The 14,137-nt window shown below is 33.7% G+C and overlaps 2 protein-coding genes across 3 annotated transcripts; one reads left to right on the forward strand and one right to left on the reverse strand.

Moving 5' to 3' along the window:
- Nucleotides 1-1,662: 1,662 nt before the first annotated feature.
- Nucleotides 1,663-8,294, forward strand: LOC101494096 (GATA transcription factor 28). Of its 2 annotated transcripts, none has more exons than XM_004506961.4 (8): nucleotides 1,663-1,815; nucleotides 3,589-3,920; nucleotides 4,957-5,043; nucleotides 5,124-5,257; nucleotides 6,208-6,339; nucleotides 6,519-6,624; nucleotides 7,813-7,884; nucleotides 7,987-8,294. In XM_004506961.4, the coding sequence occupies exons 2-8, from the start codon at nucleotides 3,612-3,614 to the stop codon at nucleotides 8,044-8,046; spliced, it is 900 nt and encodes a 299-aa protein (XP_004507018.1). In that variant the 5' UTR covers nucleotides 1,663-1,815; nucleotides 3,589-3,611; the 3' UTR covers nucleotides 8,047-8,294. The 2 variants fall into 2 exon arrangements, with proteins under 2 accessions (XP_004507018.1, XP_027191535.1); XM_027335734.2 differs by having other exon boundaries at nucleotides 4,963-5,043.
- Nucleotides 8,295-8,520: 226 nt separating this feature from the next.
- LOC101494617 (KH domain-containing protein HEN4) lies at nucleotides 8,521-13,184 on the reverse strand. Its single transcript, XM_004506963.4, has 7 exons — nucleotides 12,675-13,184; nucleotides 10,831-11,217; nucleotides 10,070-10,318; nucleotides 9,474-9,824; nucleotides 9,317-9,390; nucleotides 9,117-9,231; nucleotides 8,521-8,807 (listed from the first exon to the last, which is right to left on the reverse strand). Exons 1-7 carry the CDS (start codon nucleotides 13,155-13,157, stop codon nucleotides 8,664-8,666), a joined length of 1,803 nt encoding a protein of 600 aa, XP_004507020.1. The 5' UTR covers nucleotides 13,158-13,184; the 3' UTR covers nucleotides 8,521-8,663.
- Nucleotides 13,185-14,137: the final 953 nt, after the last annotated feature.

A 14,137-nucleotide genomic window follows, 5' to 3' on the forward strand; every position in this document is an offset into this window, starting at 1 on the left:
TTAAATAAACAGAAAAATAATAATTCGTCTGACACCAATAATGATGTAGCTAAATATCACTAGAAGGGGGGTTGAATAGGGATTTTGCTGTTAAAAATAAATTCTAAGTGTTTTTTAAAAAACTATCCTCTCGCTGAGGATGACTAGCTTGAGGATGAGATTTTTCAAATCGTTAGATCTAAGTTGAGCAAAAGAGTAGGAGCAGAATATGAGGGACACACACACAATTTTATACTGGTTCACCCAAAGATGGCTACGTCCAGTCCTCACACCCTTGTGAGATTTCACTAACTTTCAAACAGATCGATCCTCAACCTGATGATGATTACAAACTGTGTATTATCAAGCTTCACCAAACTTACAATCAATTTTCAAATATTTCCAAGCTTCACTCACTAGGAAATTACAATGTAGCATGAGAGTGATTGATACTTAATACTTTCTCAAAGGATATACAAAGATATAGTGTAGGATCAAAGAAAGTAAGAAGTGAGGGTGTTTTTCTCTTGATAGCTTTAAGATGTTTGATATTTTTATGCAAGTGTGTTGTGTATCTTCCAATGGAGAGCTTGTTTGCATTTTATAGAGATCCAAGTCTTGATGACCGTTGGAAATCATTTTTCAAAGGATCCAAGGTTTTTCATCATAATTACAGAACTGCCATTCAGCTTGTTAGGCCAAGCATAACCCATCCTCACGCAGCACAACTTTGATCTTGACATGTCCTTGCTTTTTCTCTTTAATCAGAGTGCAAGGCTGTTTCTTTGACCATGTGAGCTGCATTTTTCGAAGACTTTAAGGTCTAGCTTGATTTCTCCTTTTGAGGTGATGTTGACAAGAGAGAAAAAGCCACCCTATGACATAGGACTGTCATACTCAGTCCGATGATCAGATCTGGCAGCAACATGTGATCTTCTATTTTTGGCTTGTTTCAAGTTGCCTTTTGTTAACTTGACTTCTTCATGTATTAAAACGTGCAAGCCCAATAAATGATCTGATTTTAGCCTTTGCACATGCTTGATGGGTTGCTTTCAATCCATCCTCAGCCTATTCTGCCATCCTCACAGATTTAGATCTAGCTATTCTTGTCCTTTTTCCTTTTGGCCTTTTAACTTTTATTTCAAATACTATTTCTTTGACTTAGTTATATATTTCTTTAATGAATAAAAGCATTTGTACTGGTGAAGACATAACTTGGGCAGATCTGGAGATGTTCCACTTTGCAGCCCATCCTCACGAGGTGTTCTTGATCATATGCCATCCTCTCGTGGTTTTCCATCATCAGGCCAAAATTATATTTTCCTTCTTTTTGCCTTAATGATTAATAACTATTATCTTATATGAACACACTCAAGAGCACATGTTAGTAATTAACCATAATCATAATCTCTTAAGTAATTTTGTTATCATTAAAATCATTTGAGAGATTTTGTCTCAACAAATAAAACATCTAATAATTGTCTTAAATTTAAAAATTATTTAATAAGATGTGATATATTGAATGATTATAATTAAATGAAGATATAAAAACAACATTACACTCAATACTCTAAATTATAATATTTATACATATAATTAAATCAATGAAAAAATAGAAAAAAATTAATAAAAAATTGAATTGGATAGTGTTATAAAGTTAAAATGATGAAAATATATTTTGGGGTGGTGAAAAAGATTTAGACTTTGAAACAAACAAATGCAGTGTCTCTGATCTCATTCCTTTGTTTCTCACCCCTTTTCCTTGCCGACCCATTTTCACTTACTCAACTCAACGTCACGTGCCTCCACATGCTTCTCTATTCTTTCTCAGATCAAGTTATTTCAATCTTCAATCCCTTATTTCTTTATCTTTTCAATGCACATATCTTCGTCAAATTTCGTTCTTTTTTTTTATTCCTACATGTTTTTATTTTTCTAACTATTGTTTCTGATTCATAACTATTCTCCTTTTTACATGATGCATGATGGATTAATTAAAATAATTTCACTTAAATGTCTTTCATTTCATTTAATTTATTATTATTATTGTGTTATCTGTTGTAAAATGGCATAGATGTTTTTTCTTGTTTATTTTATTTCTGTTATTTATTTATTTTTTTCTTTGATTTCCTACAAATGTACTTTAATTGGAATGAAATATTATGCATTTTCAATCACTGTGATGATACTTGCTAATTGTTATCTCAATGCACTTTTCTTGTTGTATGTGTAGTTTGGTTTGCTTTAAGAAATTTATGCTCTCTATAGTAATTGTCCATGTAGTTGTAATTGTAGGCTACTTCTAACTTTGAATAAATAGACTTTAAAAATAGCCTGAGCTTAACATTTTTATTAAACAGGTGAGACCAAACCATAAGTAGGCTAGACCATAAGCCCATGAGGGACGGCCTAGCCTATTCCCATCCCTTAGCTAGTGATATGAGTTGGGACGCCGAAAGTGTATTGAAAATGAGGTCTAGGATTCGATCGTTGTTGCTAACATTCTCTCTTGTTGTAACAAACTAACCACTAACATTTGCCTAAAAACAATGTTCTCTATAGTATTTGTCCATGTAGTTGTAGTTGTCCATGTAGTTGTAGCCAGTGCTATGAGTTGGGATGGTGAAAGAGTATTGAAAATGAAGTCTAGGGTTGGATTATTGCTGCTAACATTCTCTCTTGTTTTAACAAACTAACCACTAACATGTGCCTATAAAAAAATGTTCTCCATAGTACTTAATTTATAACCGATGAAGCATGGACATTGACACATGCACAACACGATAGACGTCTCCTTTAAGTGTCCAATTAAAAAAAATATATGCGTTAGCTGATTTAAAAAATGTATTTTTTTTCCGCTTAGACACTGCTCTAGTGTGAAGATACACTTTCTAATGATGCATTGTGCCTATTTTTCATAGTTTTTCCTTAGTAGTTTATGTTTTTGTGCCTATATCTATATATACTTGTTTTCCTATTTCTGTATTTTAAATTGGTTAGATTCTGCTTCTAACTTTGATTATGTGGATAGTATCTGTTCACGACGTGTCCGGTGTCTGTGCAACATAGTTTACATCTTGTTTTTATTTTTGTTCTTGGTTTTCTTTGGCAAGGATGTCCAGGGTTCGATCCTTGCTTCTAACATTCTCTCTTGTCCTAACAAACTAACCACTAATATTTGCATATAAAAAATGTTTTCCACAGTAAATAATTTATTACCAACGAAGCATGAACATTGACACGCGTCGGACACCTCATTTAAGTGTCCAATTAAAAAAAAATCTACGCCTCAGCTGATTTAAAAAAATGCGCTTTATTTTTGCTCAGACACTGCTCAAGTGTGAAGATACACTCTCTTATGATGCATTGTGCCTATTTTTCATCGTTTTCCTGTTGTGGTTTGTGTTTTTGTGTCTACATCTATGTATATAGTTTTTTTTGGCCTATTTCTGTAATGTATCTGGTGTTCGTGTTACATGCTTCGGCTAACTTTCAAGTTTGACAACAGCTTCTAACTTTGATTGATGGAATCATATCTGTTTGTGACGTGTTTGGTGTCTGTGCTACATAGTTTATAGCTTCCATCGATAATCTTTGTCACTTCTTTAGGTAATTTTGGGTTTTCCTGTACCATGGATGGCATTCGTGGGGGAGATTCTCGGATGCAGATAAGCGACGGACAGCATCCTGTACATGTGCCTTATGAACATCATGGATTGCACCATATGAGCAATGGGAATGGGATGGACGATGATCACAACAATGGCCGTGATTCTAACTGCGGCGGAAGTGAGAGTGTGGAAGGTGACATCCCCTCCAACCATGGAAATCTCCATGACAATCACAATTTAATGATGGATCAAGGGAATGATATTGGGGATCAGCTTACTTTGTCTTTTCAGGGACAGGTTTATGTCTTTGATTCTGTGTCACCAGAAAAGGTTCATCAATTTATCTTAAGCTTGTTATTCTTCTATTAACAATGCATTGCCCCTTTTGTCTAATCTTGCATGCATGATCTAGTAGATTTGTTCAAATATATTCAGTTTAACGACTCCAAGTCAGTGTAGTCAATTGCTATAGCACCACAATAGTGACTATTTGACAACACACAGTACTAAATAGCATATGGTGGAGCAATAGCGATTTGTTCAAATTCCTCTTTACTATAGGGCTATAGCGCTACTATAGCGGCTATTTGACAACACTGCTCCAAGTTCCAAGATTAATATACATTATTAAATAATAAAAATAGTGATGCTTGCTTGAGTTATAAATAATTGGATCCTTGTCGAATAGCATATTTCATTTATGTTTATTGATCCTCACTTGTTTGCTTTGGAAAATATATTTTTATACTGAGTTTGGTGAGTACATACAGCTATTGATAGTGTAAAGATGACTTTTTTTCCCTAAAAAAATATTCTGATGAATATATCTTTTATGCATGTTTGGTTTTTCATTTTCTGGTTTTTGTACTTGTCATTGTTGTTGATGAATTGGATCAAACAAGTAATGTTGACTAACTTTTCTTCTAACTTGCTAACCATCATACTTCCTAAGCACATGTATACACTTGTATTTTCTCAATTTTCAATGCTTTTGACGTGGAAAATTTTATCATAGATCAGTTTGTCAAATAACAGCACTATAGTGTAGCAGAATTTAAATAAAAATTGCTTTTGTTCCGCAATACATGTTTTTTAGTACAAAGTGTTGTTTAATAGCGGCACTACGCATTGTAGCATAGCGAATTTCATACAAACCATTATTTTCCGCAATCCGCGATAGACAACACTGTCATAGATAGTATGCAGTTTAACATGCTTTTAGGCATTTGTTATAATTGATCTTAAAGAAAGCTTTGATCCGAGATAATTAATGATTTGATCCATTGTTAGTCAAGTTATGCACTATTTCCTATATAGGATTTGATTCTAGAAAACAATATTTAATAATCGTAGGTGTCATTGTCAGGTTCAGTCTGTACTGCTGTTACTGGGAGGCCGTGAAATGCATCCAACCTTACCTTCCGTTCCAATTTCTCCTGACGAAAATAACCGGGTATTACTACATGATTTGGCTGGAGGTTGATTTACAGTCTTTTGCTAGTCAAATATCTGACTCATGAAGCATTTTATTAGGGATTTATCGGTACTCCACAAAAATTCAGCGTCCCTCAGAGATTAGCTTCATTGAATAGATTTCGTGAAAAGCGGAAGGAACGAAATTTTGACAAAAAAATTCGTTATACCGTTCGCAAAGAAGTAGCATTAAGGTATGTTGCTTTCCATGTTTATTTCTTAGATTGAGCTGACATGGAATATTCGTTTGTGTTGAAAATGAAATCATAAGTAAACTGTTTTCAATTAAATCTGTAAATGCTTTTTCGATAACGACACCAGTGAACGGGTGGAAAACAGGACATAGTGGCTAGTTCCTTGACTAGTATGCAATAATATAGATTTTCTTTTTAAAACAGCCTCATTGTTGCTTTTGGGAAATAATGTTCAAATTCTTTCAAAATCCATTATTTATTCGGGTTGTTTTGAGTTCATATTTGTCAAGGGCCTGGATCTATTTCTCTGATGAGACTATCAAAACCTAAACTGATATATGGCATCTACAAAGATCCTTATGCCAGAAAGTATGATATAACTCAGCAAATTCAAAGTGGGGATTTGATGGATATGTTGAAGTTTTGGGATTTTAGATAAAAGAATGAGAAAAATAATAAGAAATTTAATTGTAGTGAAATATGATTGATTGATATCGACTTGATACAAAAGACTTTTATACTGGTTCCTATTTATAGAGATACATAGACTCAATCCTAAATAAATAAGGAATCAGGAAACAAATCATCACAATAATATGAAAACTTCAATTTTAAAAGATAATCTAAAATTATGAACTGATCTTCCGAGATAAATTTAGATACTACAATGTAATATAAATATAGCATAAGATATTTTTGAATATTCTAATTGGATACTTAACACTCCATTGGAGTTCTGTGTTAACATTGTATGTAATGATCATCTTCTAGCTCTAGCTTTCTTGAAGCAGTGTAATAGTATAGATGTAGTGAATATATGATATCTGTCAAGATTATATGCTGAGTTTTTGATGCCTGCTTACTTTTATATGCCTAAATTTACGTTCCGGCTGACAATGTTATTTTGTTATATTTGCATCGTCGCTAACAAAAACAAGTGACTTTTGTAGGATGCAAAGAAATAAAGGCCAGTTTACATCTTCCAAGTCCAATCATGATGAGTCAGCATCAGCTGCAATGAATGGCGGAACAAACGAAGGCTTGATTGCAGACAATAACGGATCCCAACAGCATGATATTGTGTAAGTTGACCGGTTCATTCTAGAACAAGAGGGAAGAAAAACTGAATGAGTATTCTTTTCTAGATGTTATGGTTGACTTGATGGCTTTAAATGAAAGCCTTATTTGGAAAGATATCAACCTATACTGAAATTGTCTTGTATACCATTTGATAAATAGTGTTTCTTTCGATTAATGTCAGTTGTAGACATTGTGGCATCAGTGAGAAGTGCACGCCAATGATGCGACGTGGACCTGAAGGGCCAAGAACCCTATGCAATGCTTGTGGACTTATGTGGGCAAATAAGGTAAATGGAAACTATGTTAATTCCTCATGTCAGTTGCTATCTTTTTGTTTTTCCTATGATGCTCTATGAAATTAATTCTTAATGTTAAAAAATGACCGAAAAGGTGCATTGCTGTGGTTTATTTCTTTCCAATTTACCACTGGTATCTTCACACCAATTAATCATAGTCGGATTATCCAACTTTTTTACTTGAATGGTATAATTTCATCTAGAAATTCTTTGGTGAGTAAAGTGAAAAAGTATTTACCCAAATGGCGAGATACGTTTATGGGATTGACGACACATAAGAAGTGTGGTACATGGGATTGGCAAGAAAATATTTCAAGGCAAATAGTACAATCCATCTGCATATAGTCTTAAATAGGTGCGAGAAATTAAAAAAAGGAAAAGTTAGAGAGTAAAATTTTTGTTTGCATAGTTGTATAACAAGACATTACATTAATTTTATTTAGGATTTAATTAGTATGCATCGAGAAATAAACTCGCACAAATTGTCTTATCAAATCTTGTCATGTAGACATTTGTGTAAATATGTTAGAAAATAATATCGTGACATTATAGTGAGATATGATTGGGCATTTGTGTAAAAAAATTACATTGACGTGTATGGTTATTATTAAATTCTTTGATTAATATGCAAAATCTAAATGTGTCAGTGATATGAAAATGAAGGACACATGGCTTCATTAGGATGAGAGATTATGAGGTGATTGGTGAAATTCAAGAATTTAGACTTCAATTTTTGTGTGATAGAAAGACTTACATTTAGTATTTAGGTATGAATTACAACACGACCACTATAATATATTGTATAACTGTTTCTTTAAAATATTTGGCTAATTCTTGTGTCTGGGCAAGTTAAAGATGGATCATCTTTGACTATCAATTTACCTTTGGTAGAATACTACACTATTTGCACTCTTTTCTTTGAAGTACTTGTTTGGAGTATAACTAATATCATCTCAAAGAGTACTGTTTTAAAAAAAAATTATTTATGGAAGTGGCTCTAATGACCAATTTACAGTCCTCTTTGAGGGAATTTGAACTTGATACCTTGAGATTACAAAGCTAAACTCTTACTACTGAACTAACACTTCAACAAAATTTTGATACCTTGATACCTTTCAGCAAAATTTTGTGCCTTCTCTTGATTTGGTTGTTTGTATGTTTTCATTTTCTGAACCACAGGGAGCTCTTAGGGACCTATCAAGGGCAGCAACCTTGCCGGTGGCACATAATTCTCCATTAAACAAGAATGAGGTTGAAAATCATGCATTCATTATCTTTATTTGATGTGTCTCTTTCCTACTTAGAAAATTGAATCTCCACATTTAATTTTTCTATTCACTGGATGCCTTTCAGAATAAAAATTCAGAGACCAATCAGATAGTGCTTAGAGATGCTGCTGAATCATCATCATGAGAGACTTTCATATTTTGGTTGCTAAGGAGTGCAATTCCATGAAACAAGGGACATAGGAGACAGTGCTTTCCCCTTGATGAGAAATTATAAGAAGCCTAGTTATGCGCTTTTTTTGTGGCAAATATGTTTAAATGAGCATTCTGTATTTGATTTATATATAGTTCTTCCTGAGATTTTGATTGAGTAGCCAAACTAAGCACTCAGGTATAGTTTTAAATGCATTGTGCAGCGGCTGCCGTTGATCTGGATCTCACCGTACGACACCATTTTCGTTTACTTGGTATAGTTTTTATATGCATTGAGCAACGGTTGCAGGTTGCAGATAAGCCAGATCCATATTATATTGAGTGCAGTACAGTTATATTTTGAGAAGTTTGGTCTTTTTTGCTTTACTAATGAAACAACAACTTTATAGAGATTCTTTTGAAGGAAACGGAGTGATTTTCACAAATCCTTCCCAGCTCTTCAAAATCATAAACAAAAACATGGCAACCATTGTGATACATGTTAACTAGAAGTTCAATTCATACAATGTCAAAATACAAATATCTTCAACTTCTCATATAGTACACAACAATTACAACAAGACCTTTTGTTTAGACACTAAAACTGCAGACTCAAGGTGTAGTTATTCCACATAGAATAAAACCTTGAATTAGGCACTGAGCAGAGTGAGTTTGCTCTTGTGTTCCAGATACAATCACCAGCCCTTCTGTAGCACCAGGTTTTGGATCATGAACAACCACGTTTGCACCAGAGATCTGACAATTAGGATACACCAAAAATCAAAACATAAATAAACGACAATTTCTTGCAGACTGAGAGAAATGGATCAATAATAAGATATATGACAAATTTGTTACATTTTTGAAGAGTTTTCATCTGTTTATTACAGATTGTTAAAAAAATGAGAACTAAAGACCACTTCAAATGAAATGCTGTTTTGAGTAACTTCTACAAAATTATTTTTAATAGATGATTTTTTAACAAAGATTTTTATATGATAAACAACATCAAATAACTTCTACTTTTTTTTTTAAAAAATCTCTAAAAAATAATCTCAAACACACCTGTTGAATTTGATTCAGGTTGCTGTTGTTCTCCCCATACACATGGATCAAATACATATGAGGGATGGTGATCTCAAAGGTTGAGCTATTTGGATTCTGTGATTGGTTTCCATTCCTGAAAATAACAACACAATATCACTATAAAATATCAAGTAAAATATATGGTCACATTAAAAGGGAAAAAGAAGTCCTGAACTCACATCCCAGGAGTGCTATTTCTTGAAGGCAAATTAAATGTATCAGCTGTTGTCCCTGGATTTCCTCTGTTAACTGCCTGAAACACATACCTAAAGGGTTATAACATCCTTCTTGAATGCACAAAGGGTTAGGGTAGGCACAATGAGAAGGGTTACTAACCTGAGAATTCCATGATCTTGGAGAATGCGGTCCTTCATAACCACGAGGATACGGAACTCGGTCCATGTTTGGCGGACCGCGACCAATACCATGTGAAAATGCATGTTGATGATCAACAGGTATGGGAGGACCAGGTGGATGATCAATCCCATGAGGAGGGCCAACATGAGGAGGAGGCGGAGGTCCAGAAGACATCATGTGATTTCTTGGCCTAAATAAAGGAGGGGGCGTCTCTGGGAATGGCGGCACACTAAAATTTGGAGGAGGGGTCTTTATTGGGAAAATAGTTTCTCGAATTCTACCGGTTATGTGAAACAAAGCATCTTGCACAGAGTGTAAGGTCCCAATAACCTGGTGAGTATAAAACACAAATACTTTAATATGTTAAGACCCTCCCAATCTTAGTTGAACAGAACAATGAGTTCCAAAACCAAAATAACAAACTCTTAACAAACACCTAACAAACTAATCAACGAACTAACTTTTCTAACAACTCTAAATATCCTTTATTCAAATCCTAACAACATACCATCAAGTTTTGATTTACATAATAACATCAAACACTTATATAGTTAATATGCAAATGTGCAAATCACCTGTACAACTTCTTCGTTGTGAGAAATGTACTTAATCTGTTCTTTCGAAAAGATACGTATACTGGCGCCCGTTGCTCTTCGCATTTCTGAGATAACATGACCTCCCTTGCCCAAGAGGCACCCTACCTGTGGCGATCGCACAAGGAGTCTAGCAACAACTGCATTACTTGGCTCAAATCCAATCTCTGTAAGTCGAGAATGAACACGAATAACAGCATCTTGAGCAGGAGAATGCTTTTGCTCAGAACTCTACAGAATGTGATATCATCTTTAGTCAGCTTCCTTAAAACAAATATCATAAAAATTGTATGTCGGATTTTATAATTTTCTTCTAGTCTTCTATAATTATCCCAAAAGATGCCAACGTGCTCGCAATGAAAACTATCAACACAGGAAAGTTACCATGATTAGAATAACTCAACAGCAACTCACAGAGTAAACAATCTGAAGATGGACACCAGCCACAAAAATCATACTAACGTTGCCTGTTTGATTATAACAAAAGAACAATGGTATTTTAGATTTTTAACAAAGATCCCCAGAATAAGTTAACACCAGAGAGCCAGCTATTAATAGTATAAAAAATCATTCAATGACTACACACATTTCTGATACACAAAGTTAAAAAACAATAGACACAAAATATTGCAAGGTTACTGGTCTCTTCATGTAAAATGGTATCCTATGGACAAGTACACGTACAATTAAGGTAAAAACTAATACATAACTACTTATCAAAGACGGTTAAGTAGTTCTCATACCTCTAGCGCAGATATGACAACCACACGCTCATCTGAATCGGGTCCAGCATCGACTATTTGTATAGATGCACCAGTTTCATTTTGTAAAGCCCGCACCACAGAACCACCTTTCCCGATAAGACTACCAACTTTATCTTGCTGACACAACATCTTAAAGACAACATCTTCTTCCACAAACATTCTATGAGCAGGTCCAACGTTCTCAGAACCTGGAAAAGAAGAATAACCTCTGGAATGATGATCAGGAGGATGGGGACCCCGTTGAGGATATGGTTCAACCTGAGCACCGCCAGATGATTTAAAAGTACCAGAATTGCCTGCATTATCTTGAAGACAACTCGAAACTGAGAGAAGCGCTTTCTTTACTGCATTAAAATTTCCTGTTATCTGCATCCACCATAAACTTCAATATGAGCATCCCATAGCTTACAACAAGAAATAGAGGAAGACTACTATAATTTACAATAACAACCAAGCTTTAACACACTACCTAGAGCCGGCTAAATAGATCAAACCACGCTTCTATAAACCTCAACATTAGTGTCCCAAAGCTCATCGCAAGAAATAGAGTAAGACCACTACAATTTACAGCAGCAACAACAATCAAGCCTTCCCACTAGGTGGGGTCAGCTAAATAGATCAAACGACACCATAATGTTCTATCATAAATCATGTCGTTAGCCAAACTATTGACCTCTAATTTTTTCTAAATAATTTTGCCTACAATTTTACTTAGTCTTCCTCTGCCTCTAGCAATTGCACTGCCCTCCTTTTGACCTACTCTCTTCACTTATGAATCCACAAATCTCCCCCACATATGACAAAACCACCTAAGTCAAAATTTAACCCACTTTTCTACAATAGGTGTGCTATTACTGCTATGCCAACTCTCTCTAAGGGTATGCTTAGATAGTGAATTTTGGAAGGAAAGAGGGAGGACTTATTTTTCCATTCAAAATTAAAGAAACTAAAATATTTTTAAAAGTAAATTAAGTGTGATCGAAATATTATATAATCACCTATCATGTTATTCTTTCCATTTTTTAAAATCTCAAATATATACCAAACTATAGACTTAGCTCTCCAAAACCCTCTCCTCTAAAATACTCTATCCAAACATACCCTAATAGTATTATTCTCAATCTTATCTAGTCTAGTATTTCCACTAATTCAATTTGGTGCAACATTCTCATATATGCTACATTGAGTTTATTCTCGTTTTTACTACCCAACACTCAGTCCCATTCAACAACATCGGCAAGACCACTAAAATTTATATTATAAAAAAAGGATGCCAAGCCACCAAGGTTCATGCTATAATATGTCTAATGCTAATGCCAATGCAATAATATATGTTGTTATATCCATAATTTTACATTAAGGCATTGAATATATAAGTCATCTCACTATACATTGCTCAATATACACCTTTCGATCCAACATAAGACTCTTACACACACTTGACACACCTAACATTTCTTGTCAGTGTCGTCATGCGCATATCACAGAAAATAGTGATTTAGTCAAATTCAACTACGCCATCATGCTATAGCATTGATATAGCCACTATTTGATAACATCCACAATACTTTGTACTAAATCGCATATTGCAGACATGTTTTGTTAAATTTTTGCTACTCTATATCACTATAGTAGCGGCGCTATATCCTCTATTTCGGCAAGACCACTACAATTTACAAATTATTGAAAGAAGGATGCCAAGCCACCAAGATTAATAATATCTATAATGCCAATTCAATATGTTGTTACATCTATAATTTTGCATTGATATTAATAAATTAGCTTAAATAATAGAAGAGATTAAAAATTTAGAAAAAAAAGACCTGAATGAACTCATCACCAGGTGGAGGAAGAGGAGATTGATCTTTAGGCAAAACCCTAATTTGAGCCCCACTTTCATGCCTTAATTTTTCAACAATCTTCCCACCTCTTCCAAGAACACATCCAACCTGATAGCTAGGAGCAACCAATCTACACCCCAAACTCTTACTACTCTCTTCCCCCTTCTCCACCATTCTCTCAAAAACCCTAATCAAAGCATGTTTCGCAGCTGATTCCTCGTGAGGTTGTTCCGCGGCGGCGCCGGTGATAACGACGATGCGGTCGTCGGTGGTGGAAGAATCTCCGGCGTAGTCGTCGATTGAAATCTTGACTCCGTCGGAAGCAAGGGTGAGTAGGTCATCGGAATTTGCGGCGGAACAGAGTATACGGAAAACGGTGTCGTTTTGCGTAAGTGGAACATAGCGTCGCTTGTTTGACATTGTGTCGTATGATGATGTCTCAAAGAAAACAACACACTGCTTCATGCATTATTCCAATTGCAACTAACAACTGTATTCTAACTTACTTTTAAGGGTTAGTTACAAAGTACAAAAATTGTGAACAATTTAATTTATCTACACAGTGAAAATCGTTTTTATATTGTTGCACTAACTATTTATAAAATTATTTATTTTTTGATGTTTATGAGAATTAAACTCATAATTCAATGAAAAAATTAAGGTTAATTTTTTTTTTGAGTATATGATTAATTATGTAGTTGAATTAAAATATGTGTTGAATTAACTTGAAAATCATATTTTAAGTTCAATCTTCAAATTGATTTTATTGTTGTATGTGGGGTTTTTGATGGTATTAATCTTGTTTATTAAGAGAGAAAAAGAAATAGATGGCATGTAAGTACAGTGAATTGTATACTATTTTTATTCTTTTATCGTGGCTGTGGAGAATTTTTTTCGGGCGAGATTTCTTTTATTTGTGGTACAGCTTTGGAGAAAATCAAAATTGGTAAATTTTTATATTTTTTAAAACGGGTTTTAAAAATAGTATCTTAATGTCAAAATCCTAAAAAATTCAAACTATTTGTCATCATTTAGTTTCAAGAACTACTTTGATTATTTGCAAATTTTAGAGATAAAATGCTTAATCTATACAGTTTCAAAAGATAAATTAGTTATTTATCATGAGAGTTTTACACAAAAATATTTATATATATATATATATATATATATATATATATATATATATATAGTTATTTGCTTATTCATTTCATTCACAATATTTACTTATTTTACTCTATAATTTAATTGATATATTTTATGTAGACATGAATTAGTAGCCTTCAAATTTTTATAGTATGGTAATTACCTTTAATGTTAAATACTTATGTTAATTTTTTTTAGAGTCAAATATTAATTTTTGTGATTGACATGATATGAGTTTAATTGATAACATGATGGACCAAAGTTAGTTTATGTGAAATTTTTGTGATTACAAGTTTAATTGA

This window comes from Cicer arietinum, chromosome 6, assembly GCF_000331145.2.
Source record: "Cicer arietinum cultivar CDC Frontier isolate Library 1 chromosome 6, Cicar.CDCFrontier_v2.0, whole genome shotgun sequence".
NCBI classification, from domain to species: Eukaryota; Viridiplantae; Streptophyta; class Magnoliopsida; order Fabales; family Fabaceae; genus Cicer; species Cicer arietinum.